The sequence below is a fragment of the Lipophrys pholis genome (assembly GCF_963383615.2).
Source record: "Lipophrys pholis genome assembly, chromosome: 11".
NCBI classification, from domain to species: domain Eukaryota; kingdom Metazoa; phylum Chordata; class Actinopteri; order Blenniiformes; family Blenniidae; genus Lipophrys; species Lipophrys pholis.
This window is the reverse complement of record NC_137631.1, coordinates 23,885,479-23,898,823: the sequence shown is the minus strand read 5'-3', so window position 1 is coordinate 23,898,823 and position 13,345 is coordinate 23,885,479. Positions and strand designations below refer to the sequence as shown.

Sequence of the window (13,345 nt, the reverse complement as noted above, 5' to 3'; positions counted from 1 at the left end):
GACACACAGACAATTTAGAGTCGCCAGTTTTTTCTATACTAATCGTTTTTGGTGGAAATCAAACGGATGCAAACAAAAAGGGAACGTGCAGGCTCCAAGCCCGGACTCAAACCAGGAGCAGTGTTGGTGTGTAGAGTGTGCTAACCACTACCCCACCCTGGATTCTCTTGCAGGCTGAAATATCAGTGAATTGTAAAAAAGAAAGAAAGAAAAAGAAAAATCTATGAGACAAGAAGAAAAACAAAAGTGCACATACTTCTCTGGATTCCAGAATTTGGGGCGGCAGTGACACAGTTGTGTAGCGGTCAGCACTTTCGCCTCACAGAAAGATGGTTACTGGCCGCTTGCACGTTCTCACTTTGATTCTCAAGTTCATTCAGCCTTTTCTCACAGTCCAAAGAAATGCAGGTTGGTCACGTGTGTGTCTCTTTGCTGGAGCTCTCTAAATGATGGTTGATCTTTCCTGGTTGAACTTTGTTTCTCGCCTCATGTTGCCCAGGACAGGCTCCCATCATATGCAACCTCACTTTGTATAAGACATATATATAGAAGAATGGTGCTGAGTGGTTGCAGGAAGATCAATAGATGAGATTTGAAAACTGTGGTTGAATGCGTGAAGCACGGAGGAGGAGGTGTGATATCGTGGCACTCTGTTTTTGACACTGTTGTACATTTACTGAGAATTTTAAGCAACACTTCCACCAGCTTGACTACCAACAACGCTCTGCAGTGAAAACATCATCCCTTCGGTTTCACTTTAGTAGGACCATTAGTTGTGTATAAATATGGAAACACACTAAAACATGGAATCATAATACACCTACACTTTTTGAAATGATTATTTGACTATATTAATAGAATAGAATAGAATAGAATTTAGCTGGGTTTGGTTCAGAAACTGGATGAGTGAATGATTGGTTGTTTGTTTGTTTGTTTGTAATCTCAATGTGTGAAAGGAATCAGTTTAGATGCCATGTCAGGATGTGACACACATCTGTGTTGACAAACCTAAACCAATCTCTGTGTTAAATTTGCCCGCTCAAGCTGCAAGATAACCCTGAAAGATTGTAGGCTGTATGACAAAGGTTATAAAAAGATTATGGACATTTTTATTTGCTGTATAATGTTGTACAGGTTACAGGGAGCCACTACAAAGGGGGCTTGAAGCCACATGAGGCTCCAGGGCTGCAGGTTTGCAGACGCCTGACCCAAGCCATTGCTTAAACCTATCAAATCGCAGTGTTTCGGCTGTTTTATTAGTCAGATTCAGTTGTTTTTTTTTTTCATCATTGAGTTTTGGTTTTAAGGAGACTTCTGGGAAACGCAAAAAAAAAAAAAAAAAAAAAAGAAGAAGAAAAATGAAAGCCGCAAGCAGCGTTGAACGGGTCCACGCACACCCACGCACGTCGGAATGTGTCGCTCGTTGTGGTTTTGTGCACGTCACCACACTTCCTGTTCCCAGCAGGTGGCGCTATGCCAAATCGATGTAATCGTCCTATGACTGTGATCAGATGTGGACTCTCATGCAACTTGTAAAGTTTCAACCAGAACAGAGCATGTACCCCTCACTCCCTGTTTCCAGCTGGTGGTCATAATTGTTGTATGGCTGCGATGAGAGCCGAACTCTGATGCAGCGTATCAAGTCTGAGGTCAGCCTGACCACGTTCAGTCCATTTGGAATTACCCCCTTGGACTAGTTCTCTTCATTCTTGCCATTGAGCCATTTTTCTAGTCACATGTGTGATTTCTCCAATTTATCAAATTTTTCGCCGGGTCTGATGAGTGTGCGAAGTGTCGCAAAATGTTACGTATGTTAAGGCCCTCAAAAACGTGTTTGTTCTGGGGAAAAGAAATAATAATAATAATAATAATAATAATCCTTATGGTTTCAATAGGGTTTTATGCACTGTCAGTGCTCGGACCCTAATGTTGCATCTATTTTCAGATATATGTACATATCTGCAAATGACTGCAACATTTAGGCCTTGGTCTTTATTTCCGGCAGTATGAGTCCACTTCCAGCAGGGGGCGGTAGAGCGCCTAAACAAAGTGACCCAGGCAGCACAGTGACCACCAGAAGAAGAACTCCCCGCCTGCTCACTGAGTTCACTTCTGGGGGAACAAAACACCCACAAACCTTCACCTTCACATCCGGCGTTTGTAAAAGTCTATCCAGCAGAAGGAGGTGCAAAGATAAAATGTCGTCCTGGGCGAAATCATCGTCAGGTGGACGGCGATCTTCAGGAAACCCAAACGGGAGGTAAAAGTCTTCTGCTGTGTAGCGTCATGCGTGTTAGCAGCTAGCATGCTGCACAGCGCAAAACACACCAGTAAACCAGCAGTTATAATAATTCACGCTTCCAACAGTTCGCCGAGGGTGACACACGCTATTTTCAGTTTTTAAAAATACAAAACCTTGTTCCTGTGTTTCACAGTGCGCAGCCGATGCGTCTGTTTCGCAGACCAGCTCCTTACCCCAGCAGGGAGGAGAGGGGCGATGATATCAAAGATGCCCTCGACAGGTAACAGCTTCATTTTGGATTTTTGTTGTTGTTGTTTTCAAATTGGTTGCAGAAAAACATCTTTAAAAAGTTGGGAGAGGACGATGTTCACAAACCAGCAGCACCCCATCATCTGGAGCTCTTCCCATCATCCGGGAACTTGGGAGAGGCCACCTGCAGGAGTTCTGGAAGATGAATGTTTTCCACTTTTCATATGAAGGAGGATTCTACTGACCCTTCATTGCTGTATCAAATAATATTTACATTAAGTTCAGTTCAGCACAAAGATTCTTTTTCTCAAAGTCATGATGTTGTAAAAGAGGTTACATATTCCCTGAAAGAACCATTGTCTCAATTGGGGCATGTGTTTTAAACTTTGATGTACTTTCTAGTGTTGATCGAGCCGTTCTAAATGTGTGCCATCTAATTTCATCAGAGGTGCAGGCTTTTGCACTTATTACAAACGATTTGACTTATGCGTGATTCCAAATTGTCTTTAATTGAGAATGTTATTATCTGTCTCTGTGTTTGTCTTGTGATGACAAACTGCCGCATACATCCACACCTGTGGGCTATTAAGGGTCAATCCGTCCCAAATGTATGTTTTTAGACTGTAAAAGAAAACTCTTGAATGCAAAAGGCAAACTTCACATTAAAAAATCGCGCCCAGTCTCAAACCCACAACTTTCCTGCTATGAAGCAAGAGTGCCCATCACTACACCTCTGTGTGGCCTTCCTCTTAACATGATATACTTCTTTTTTTCCATGCTGAAAGGTTTGTACACACAGTGATTTCTAGTACTCTTCCTGTACCCATGCAGTGGTTTTCCAGTACAGATAAATGCCTGTTCTCAATCCAGAGTCCCTCCAGGGTCAGAATGTTGTGAAGAAGACGGATGAAATTAATTTATGGTGAAATGTAATACATTTTTGGATGTTTGTTTTTCAGTTATGAAGAACTAGAACAAATGCAAAACCTCAGCGGAAGTGGAAAGTTTGAAGGGTTCAAGCATCAGTCAAATGGTAGGACCTGTTAACGTCACATTTTACGACCATATTGACCAGATCTAATTTGATGTTATGGCTTTGTAATTGTCCGAAATTGTGCAGTCAGTGAGTGCTTCGGTATCTTTTTCAAAAAATAACTCATTGTCTGGCAGTTTTTTCAATATTGCTCTGTATTTTTGTTGGTAGCGGGAAGCTCGTGTCACAAATATGTTTGATGCTGATAAATCTTGTTTTGTACTGGACATGTTTAGTGCATCACTGTAATGAATATCTGAAGACATAAAGCTTTCTTCTCATAAAACTTCTCTGCTTTCTGGTAGTTTAGGAATTTTATGGACACCATCAGTGGTCCAAGATCCGTTGTTATGACAGTTATGCACGTCAAATCATTTGCCACACCATACCAATGGAAGGTTTCATTCCTTTTTTCTCTTCACTTTCCCCGCTCTGTCACTCCGTCACCTTCCTGGAAACCCGCCCCCCCACCCCCCCACCCCCAGCCAAGTCAGAGAACTGTACCCCATCAGACAGACGTAAAACCCTCTATCAGAAGTTCTATAGACAGGTGCAGGACGAGAAGAAGCCGGCCGACTGCGTCGTCCTCTCTGTCACCAACCAGTGCCTGTGAGTACCTACTACAAAGACCTAGATGACGTACAAATTGTTTGAATTTTTCAGGTAGGTTTTTGATAGTTTCTTCTTGGCTGTCTGTCAGTGAGGCAAGATTCAGGTAGATATTATACATATTTTTGTTGTGTTTCAGCATGGAACAGCTGTGCTTTGTTAAAAAGCAATGCAACTTCATGCTCCAAGGATGAGGGGTATTAATGTCTTTTACTGAAATTCACCCCTCCCTATTGATCATGACTCACTTTATTTTTCCAGCTTTTAAGATATTCAGAGCTTTAAAGGCTGGTGTGACATAAATGCATGTCATCTTCAATATAGGATATGGAAGTTTTATGACCCGTATGTAGACAAAGCTGAGAGTCGATGGTCGTTTGCATTCTCAGTTCGGGTTTCACCCCATCAGATCACTATTTGCATATTAAGCTTGGCACAAGTTTGACTCCAAATGCTCCAACTTCATTTGGACCTCCCAGTTTGAAGTGTGTTTGTCTTGTCTGTAGCTCATCACTTCCTAAAATCTTCGACATTTTGGCCCATGTCAGCACAAGTTTCTCCTGTTGGTTGCCAGGCGACTGTCCTGAGCTTGGTTTGTGGTTTCCAACCCACAGCCTGCATCCACCTTTTTAATGTGGCAGTTGAACAAAATGGGATAACTACACCTTGGAAAGTCAGTTGATTTTGAGCTTCTCTTGAAATTTTGTCAGCCCAGTTTGACAAAAGGGACATTGTTGTGACTGAGAAAGTGTCAAAAATACTTGATTGGGCTGCAGTGTGTATTTCATTTTTGGTTCACAGTGTAAACATCTAAACCAACCTCAAGCTCACTTAGCTATACGAATATGCTGTCTCAGGGATTTCTTTCCTATATTTTCTGTAACAGGCCAGGGGAATGGTTGTAAGAGTATTACACAAATCTGAAACGGATAATAATCTGTTAAATTCAGCTGTTGCAGATGCCTGGCCCTGTGTTTGTGTGTAAATAACAGCGTCACACCTTGTGATGCTAAAGCTTGCAATGATGTAATTGCCAGTTGGCTTTAAGTTCTTTTTAAGTTTGCTTTTTGCTGTATTGGGCCTTTATGCGCAAACCTTTTTGACTTGTGATTCTTTCACTCGTTTTAAGAGAATTATATTCCATTCCATATCCTGACCTCTAAATGTCCAGTACTGGTTGACACAACTTCACACGGTCTTTTAAGCACAGACGTATTTCACAAAGATATACAAAACTCAAATTTTAACCACTCTAACTCAAATATTTTCCAGCACACAGACCTGTTTCTCAGCCACTCATGCTCAATACTTTAACTGACTACAGCTTTTCACTTTCACATTATTACTGCGTCACCTAGGCCATTGTCGTGTTGTAATTTATTCTGATATATCTTCAACACATTCACATTCGACAGCACGTTTGAATACCTTGTCTGTTCTAAATGTCATCTTCCCACACATTCTCTCTCTCAATACAAACAACTTAATGTACATATTCCTTTAAAACATGTTCATTCAGTGGCCAGTCGTCACACAAGCACAAAACTCAAATTTCCAACACAGTTCAACATCAGTGATTCATACACAAGATGCGTACAAACAACAAACGCGATGCAGTGTCACAAATATATCGAGTGGGCCTGCGGTAAAGTTTCTGTGGCATCAGATTTACTTTGACGTGTTGACATTGCAATACCACTTGGTGTATTAGTATCCAACAGGACAATGCTGGTCATTAGCATTCGTCTTGGTTTTAATCAGTGAAACAACAGTGTGGCACAAGAGAATGACATGGGTTAATAATTTGATTTCTTTTATCCGATATATATACATAAAAAGTCTTATTATTCAGAGTTATCATTTGTTTTATATGGACCCTTTATGCAGCCAACATCCAGGCAGCTGCTTTTTTAACAGCAATGGGCCTGCCGACTCACAGCATCAAATGTTAGTCATTTAAAACAAGCCTCATTGAGACGTGACCCCCCCCCCCAGCTATTGCTCAAGCAGATAAAGAAGAGTGTTTTGTCCTCACATCATTCCAAGAGCCTCACTGTAACAATTTATGAGGCATGAATTACAGGAAAGCATTTAGGGTCCCCTTAAAAGCAGACAATTGTACACATGTGAATCATGCAGTTGGAATATTTAGCTTCCACTTTTGATGTTGATTATTATAGTGAGTGGTTTTCCTCCACAACCCTCAGACATTTCATGGTCTTGAATGGATACCTTTCTATATACATTTTCTAAATGCACACAACTACAAACACCAATTTAAAATAACAAGTGCTACCCAATTTAAATTTCATGCAACACACTAATTTAAAAAAATAAAAAAAGCCGTCCCTGCTGCTTTCGGCGATGTCACTGGAGGCTTCTCTACGTACCAGTTGAGTCACATAACATAAGAAATGTAAAGTTAACGAAGTGTTTCTCTTCCTCTCAAAGGGATTACCCCAAATCGCTAAGCCAGTGCTTGCAGGAGCGCGGCCTGTCAGTGGAAATGCTCTACCTTCAAGTGGAATCGGGCCTGACCCGGGCCCTGCAGGATGTCCGAGCTGCTGGCTCCCCGTTATGTATTCTGGTGGAGCAGACAAACGTAGATCTGTCCTCCTGCACTGTTATCATATTCTCAGAATCCCTCAAAAGTAAGTCCCCACCCCTCGTATTCCTTTAACTTGCCCAAGCCACCTCAGCTGTAACCTTCCAATCCTCTTTTCGGGCTCCAGACCAGATCAGCAGTCTTAATTGTTTTCCCTTTCATTTAGATCTCACAATATATTTTACTCAAATAAAACCCTAATTGACTTTGCAAACACCAACATATGAAGTTGAATGAATATTTACTGAAATCATATAATCTGTCAATTCTACATATTTTCAACACATTAACAGCTCTTACTTGGAAAATCTCCACTTGGACACACATTACATCACATTAACCAGATATTAACTAAACCAGTTTGAAATAAAGCTTTGATTTATTACAGCTTGGATTTCATTTTGTAGTGTGGGCCATATGTTCTGTTTCTAACGTCACAAAACAACTTGTGAAGTCTCTGAAAACAAAGGCGACACTGGAAAAAAAAATGTTCGGTGGAATGAAAATAATGTTTTTTTTACACCAGATGAGGCATGCATGTGATCAATCATTCACTAGGAATTCATTGAGAAGCCGCCAGGCTGGCTGATTTTAAGTGTAACGTGGGTCGAATGGTTTTGATATTTTTGAAGAAGACCAAAAGATGACCGCATTTGAGCCTCCACAATCCATTGTGGTAATCTTACAAGGACTTTCACGAATAGGAGGTTTTTCTTTATGTCAAGCCTCTGCTTGTTCTGCATGACTAAAGCAAACTCTATAACTAGGAGGTTTTGCATGGACACAATCCGCTGCGAGAGAAATCTCACTCGACTGAACGAATGGCCAAAGCTACTAAAATCAAACTCAAGGTGTGATAAATTGTAGCTTTTCATAATTAAGAGTGTTTCGTTTAACACAACTGTTGTTTGTTTTTTGTTTTGGTTTTACATCTACATAATGAAACAATGTTTACGCGTTCTCTCGTGCATACCCCACACAAACTGCATAATACAAATCAGACATATGCATTACATCAAACTCTTCCCTGCTTCATTATGATGCTATACAGCAAAATGAGTTGGTTACTTTAGTTCAGTCTATCCAGACTAAATGAGAATAATAATAGTAATGCAATAAAGAAACCTTCTTTCACCAAACATGCAAATGCATAAAAACATCTCAGGTTCACTCGTTAGACTTGGACACACACACACACACACACACACACACACACACACACACACACACACACACACACACACACGGCAAATATGTGTTCAGAAAACAGTTCTTTGTTGAGAAACAAATGCAATGCAGCACAAAAAGAATATATACGTCAAAAAATAATTCCAATCAACACTGCGGCTTCTCCAACAAAACACAACTCCCATTTAATAGTTTTTCCCCGACAAAAGGTACAGATTAATCTACTAATGCTGATCATCATCACATAAGACAAAACCCACGTCAGTATGACCCGAGTGAACTCAAAACACCAGATCTTCCTTGCGTTTCAGGATTTATTTATTTTTTCACCTCTTTTATCTACTTTTGTCTCCTCGTCCCTCACCGCTGACGTTCCCGTTCCTTCCTCAGTCCATCGCAACATGCCCAAAGAACAGGCCATGGACTTTGTCCAGGGCGAGCATAATCGCGGGCACGCCAAAGAGCGCCCAGCGAGGGAACCCTCAGACATCGCAGCGCAGGCGTCGCAGCTGCTGGACGACTTCCTGGACCGAGAGAAGATTGAACGGCACACGGTTCCCCCCGAAACCCGCCAGCTCCTCATGCTGTTAGCTGACGGGGTGCATCTGTACTCCGAGGAGCTGGAAACCGTCTCCGATTATGTTCGCTCGCGACAGGACCACATACAAGGTGAAGCTCCGATAAACACAGCAGCCGCCACAGGAGCTGAAGCTGTGTCGTTGTTGGTCATTTCAGGTTGATGCTCCGGTCTGTCTCTGTGGAGCACTCATTTCCTGTCAGTCATTTTTCTCCTTCCTTCTCTCTTTAGCCTCCGGCAGTGAGGGGGAGAGGGGGAAATCTTTGACTCCAGGACTGGGAAAACCACCTCCTTTGCTTCCTACTCCACCTGGGCCTCCTCAGGTTGGGCTCGGCGGGCCCATGGGCGACCACCCCCCACCTGTTCCTGTACCTCTCCTGCCTTCACCAGGTTTGGACTGCCCACAGACAGTACTGTGCACAACTTTTAGGCGAGCAGGGAAGGATTCCTCTTCCAAGAGTAAATTTCGATGGAAAGGCTCGTCTGCACTCTGGTTGAGACCAAACAAGTAAATTCTGATGCGGAAGAAATGCAGGAAGTGAACCAAGGAGAGGGATGTCGAGCGTATAGTGAACTGTCGGTAGAAAAAGGAAAGTTAATAGTGCTTGTGAGGAAGCTGGGGAAACATAGGAAAAAGTATTGTGGGTAAACCTGGAGCGATGACGAGGTGCAGGCAGTTATTCATACTGATGTAGTCATTGGTCAGATGATTATGTACTTTAAATTGCTCTATTATTAAGTGTGGATTAAAAAAAATTTTTATGTGCCTGAAGACAGAAATTCATCTCATTCAGCCTGCTTCAATCAGAGCTAGATTCTCTTGTTCTTTGTGTTTTTAAAAAAAAAAAGTCCAAGTCTTGTGTTTATTTGGTGCAAAAGCGCCCCAGTAGAGCATCTGTTTTCAAACGTGAACCAAACCAAAGGAACGTTTTTTTTTTATCTTTCTTCGCCGAATCGCTTTCTTGTACCGAAATGATCACGGTTTCATTAAAGTCATGTCGCTCACTCGGGATGTTTTTCTTCTTCTAGGCTCTCACCTCAAAAGCAAACCTCCACCGCTGCTTTCCTTACATCGGCTTCCCTGTCCGCCACTGGGGCCGCCGATGTCCCGAGGTCCCATGCCCCCACACATGCCTTTCGGTCCACCCGGAATGCCGAGAGGACCCCTACTCCACCACCCGCCTCTGTTTCACCCCGGCTCCAGGGGCCCCCCCGGTACCCGAGGAAACCCTCCCTCTCTAAAGAGCTCCCGCCCTCCTCTGCTATGCGCCCCAGGTAGGTCATTAGTCATCCTTTACATGTGGATACAGTCCAGTTCTAGTTACATTAGGACTCTTATCTAAACACCCCTTCCTTCTTCCTCTCCTCAGGCCCCCCTCTTCCTCGGCTGTGTGGTCCTCGACACTGAGAAATGACGAAAACACCCGAGCTCACACATACTGTAAAACCTTCAGGTTCCAGGCAGTGTTTTAAAGAACTCTTGTTCCTCACATTAGATTTCTTTACTGACCTTTTTTAAGCTATAGAAGGACGTTTAGTCAGTGGATAAAAGCGAGTGTTTGATATTGTTATATTAAGGATAGACTGATGGAGGAAGTTGTGGAGCATACCAACACTTTTTTTGAGGGGGGGGTTGTTTATGTTCTGGATTTCAAAGTGTTGTCGATTCAGCATTAAAAAGAGGGACAACCTGCAGTGACTGTGTATCGACCATTTTGGTTGTAAATTTTCACATCAGGTTTGGATGTGAAGACGATAAAGATAAAATGTGGTTACAGGATGGCAGCAGAGCCATTTTTTGTTGTTGATAATGGAAAGTTATTGTAAAGGGTCTCGTGATTTCCCGACGGTGTGAGAGTTCAAACTTACTGCAGTAAATTCCTTTTTTTTTTTTTTTTTTTTTCCTGTCACTAATCACAGTAATTAATTTGAAAAAGTTTGTGTGATGGGTTTCTTTCCACCTGTTGTACAAGAACATTTACTTCACTTTCAAATTGATATTTTTGCTTTTGACCTGTTTGAGTAATGATCCATACTGAAGATAAATCATAGTCTTTCTCAATAAACACATTTTTATCAACATGTAAGTATATAATTTGTATATACAGAGTACAGAAGCCCTGAATGTGTCCATTTTTCTTGAAGTTGCAGGATTGGAGCAGTTAAAAACAAATATTTGGCCTGTGAGGAAAGAATCACTAATTTTCAGTCATTTGTCATTCAAGAAACGATTAAGAAAATCTTACTGAAATGTGTGCATGAGTGTGCAGCAGTTGTCGTTTTTTCTTAATGTATTTGAAACATTTGAATTAATTACTGTGAACAATTGTCTTATTCAGGTGAAAATCCTTTTTCTTTTTTTTTTTCTTTTTTTTTTTTTTAAGGTATTTCTTTAGTTGTCAAAACATGCTGGCTGGTGCTATCAGACAGTCCGGGACACTTTTTTTTTTTTTTTTTTTTTCAATTAAATTAAATTTTGGACCTTTCACACTTGTCACTCCAAATTACACATGGAATATTTTTTACTAAATAGATTTTTCATTCCTGATATATTTACTGTCCAAAGCGTTTGTGATCGTCTCGCTACCTTTTCTTTGACGTGGAGCTGTGCTGATGAAAGGTGGGAAACCTTTCCCACCTCTTTCGGGTGAAACTGGATTTTATTTTCAAAGAAAACTTATGTGAATCGATTTGTATCTGATGAACCTTATTGTGTGTCGTGTTCACAAGAATTAAAAATGGCTTATTAAAAATCACAATGGCGTGTGTTGGATATATAGTTGCAAAACATTACAGTTGACTCCAGCCTGGGATCTTTTCTTGTACGTGTATCAATTTTATGGTGTACAAACTCAGTCAATATATTCTGTTTTGAGAAATAAGATAAATTTTTTAAAATAAACCTTTGACCTTTTTCTTTCTTTCTTTTTGTCATGGTCCTTTTAGCTGGGCCCTACCAGGGGGATATGATTTAGTTTTGTTCATTTATGATCTTTGTATATTTTATGTGTGCTGAAGAAAAGAAAAAGAAAAAAAGTATCTTCCTGTAGTTACATTTGTTAAACGCTAGATGGTAATGTGCACTTGTGCGTTGTGAAACAAGGCACACAAATCCAACCCAATACACAGAGGTGAACAAAAGGTAGTGCCTGCCTTATTATTAGATTGTTCAGTGGAAATTGTACAATATTCGTTGAACCACTAACACAATATATGTGAAGTTATTTTAAGACTGTCTTGTTGTCTCAGCCCTGCATGGATACAGGTGAGTGTCATATTCTCTGTCGCTGTAACTTTCACCTTGCACATTTGTTCATAATAGATGACCGAGGAGGCACAGCAGCAGGAAAGATGAAAAGCAGATATTTATAGCATAAAACTATTCATTATTTCTTAAACAAATTTTTATATATTTTTTTTTATTGTTAGTAAGGGAAAGAATTTAAAATTAAAGCTGCAAGCAGAGTCCTAGCACAGCTACACATGATGGAAAGTGGTGCATGCCAAGGTTTTATGCCTGTCACATTTCTCCACGGCACCAGTGTGGGCTTGCAGCTCAATGTAGGACCCGTGTGTCTGTCAGACCAAACACATCAAAATTCGGAAGGCCGCCACGGACACGCCCTTCGATGAAAAGTCACAATTTTCATCGTGAGTCATTAACATATTTTATACTCACAAAACCTCATTTAAGATTAATACAAATGTAAAAGATGATCTTTTCTGTTGTCAGCAGGTGGCACTATGTCTGTGTATAGATATGGGCATATGGATTTGATGGAGGGAGGTCTTCGATGAAGCATGTAAAGTTTTAGGCCCATTGCAGCATGTAGAGCACAGTTCCACATCATGTCCTGTTTCATGGCGAACCATCAGATATTCGGCAGGCAGCCATGGCCATGCGCTTTGACTTTTGCTGAAGAGTCTTGATATCCTTTTCATTGGGAGGGACTGCTGTATGTACAGGCCAAGTTTGAGGTCTCTTGGATTAACCCTGTAGGAGGAGTTCAAGAATTTCACAGTTGACGCCAACTTCCTGTTGGGCTTAGAGTATGGGTGTCAGTGATGCTTCTGGGCGGCAGTGGAAGGATAAATCTATGTGACTTCTTTCAGGAATGTAAAAAAACAAAACCAACTGTAAACATTATCAATATATTAACTTCACTTCAAGGTTAAATGGGCGAGTTAATTAAATAAAAATATATCATTGTTAATAAAACCAGGCTTAATTAAAACTATCAAAACAGTTTTATAATGGCTTTCTTTCCCCTACATAAGCCAACGTCAAGAAAGTTCTTGTGCTCTTTTTAATCCAGATCACTGTTCTCTCTCTTTTTAAATAGGTTTACAAAGTTTACTAATCACCTCTTCCTAAAAAAAAAAAACTGCTGTATAAGTCAAGGACCCCATCGTTGTTTTGCCTTAATATTACTGATATTGTACGCTGAAGCAGGAGTCAGACGCACTGACACGAAAACACAGAGGGCGAATCTGCATGAGTGTGGCTGGTGTTCTCCTCAGGGCGCCTCCTCCTCCTCTCCTCCAGCTGTGGGTGCTCTGCTGTGAGGAGCCCATCAACTCACAGAATAATGGACAACTGTCTTCACCTCATTACACCAGCCTACACACACACTGATTGGACACTGTGTGTAAAAGAAATACTGCATAGGGTTCATATCTTTAAATTCATAATTCAAATATCTCTCAAAGTATTTTTATTTTTTTTGTGGGCAGTTCTTTATGTCTGATAGGAAGAATTTCTCATGAGTTTATTTGCAAACTACTGGTTGCGCTCGATATGCTGCAATGTAATTTCAAGTTATTGCAGTTTTCTATGGAGGA

General features: G+C 40.9%; 1 protein-coding gene across 1 annotated transcript; it reads left to right on the top strand.

Annotated features, from left to right (window-relative positions):
* The first annotated feature begins 2,063 nt into the window (after window positions 1-2,063).
* On the top strand, window positions 2,064-11,251 carry LOC308116941 (nuclear receptor coactivator 5). The gene is made up of 9 exons (XM_080475470.1): window positions 2,064-2,260; window positions 2,436-2,522; window positions 3,451-3,524; window positions 4,010-4,133; window positions 6,585-6,784; window positions 8,317-8,595; window positions 8,735-8,893; window positions 9,533-9,778; window positions 9,874-11,251. Exons 1-9 carry the CDS (start codon window positions 2,199-2,201, stop codon window positions 9,909-9,911), a joined length of 1,269 nt encoding a protein of 422 aa, XP_080331596.1. The 5' UTR covers window positions 2,064-2,198; the 3' UTR covers window positions 9,912-11,251.
* Window positions 11,252-13,345: the final 2,094 nt, after the last annotated feature.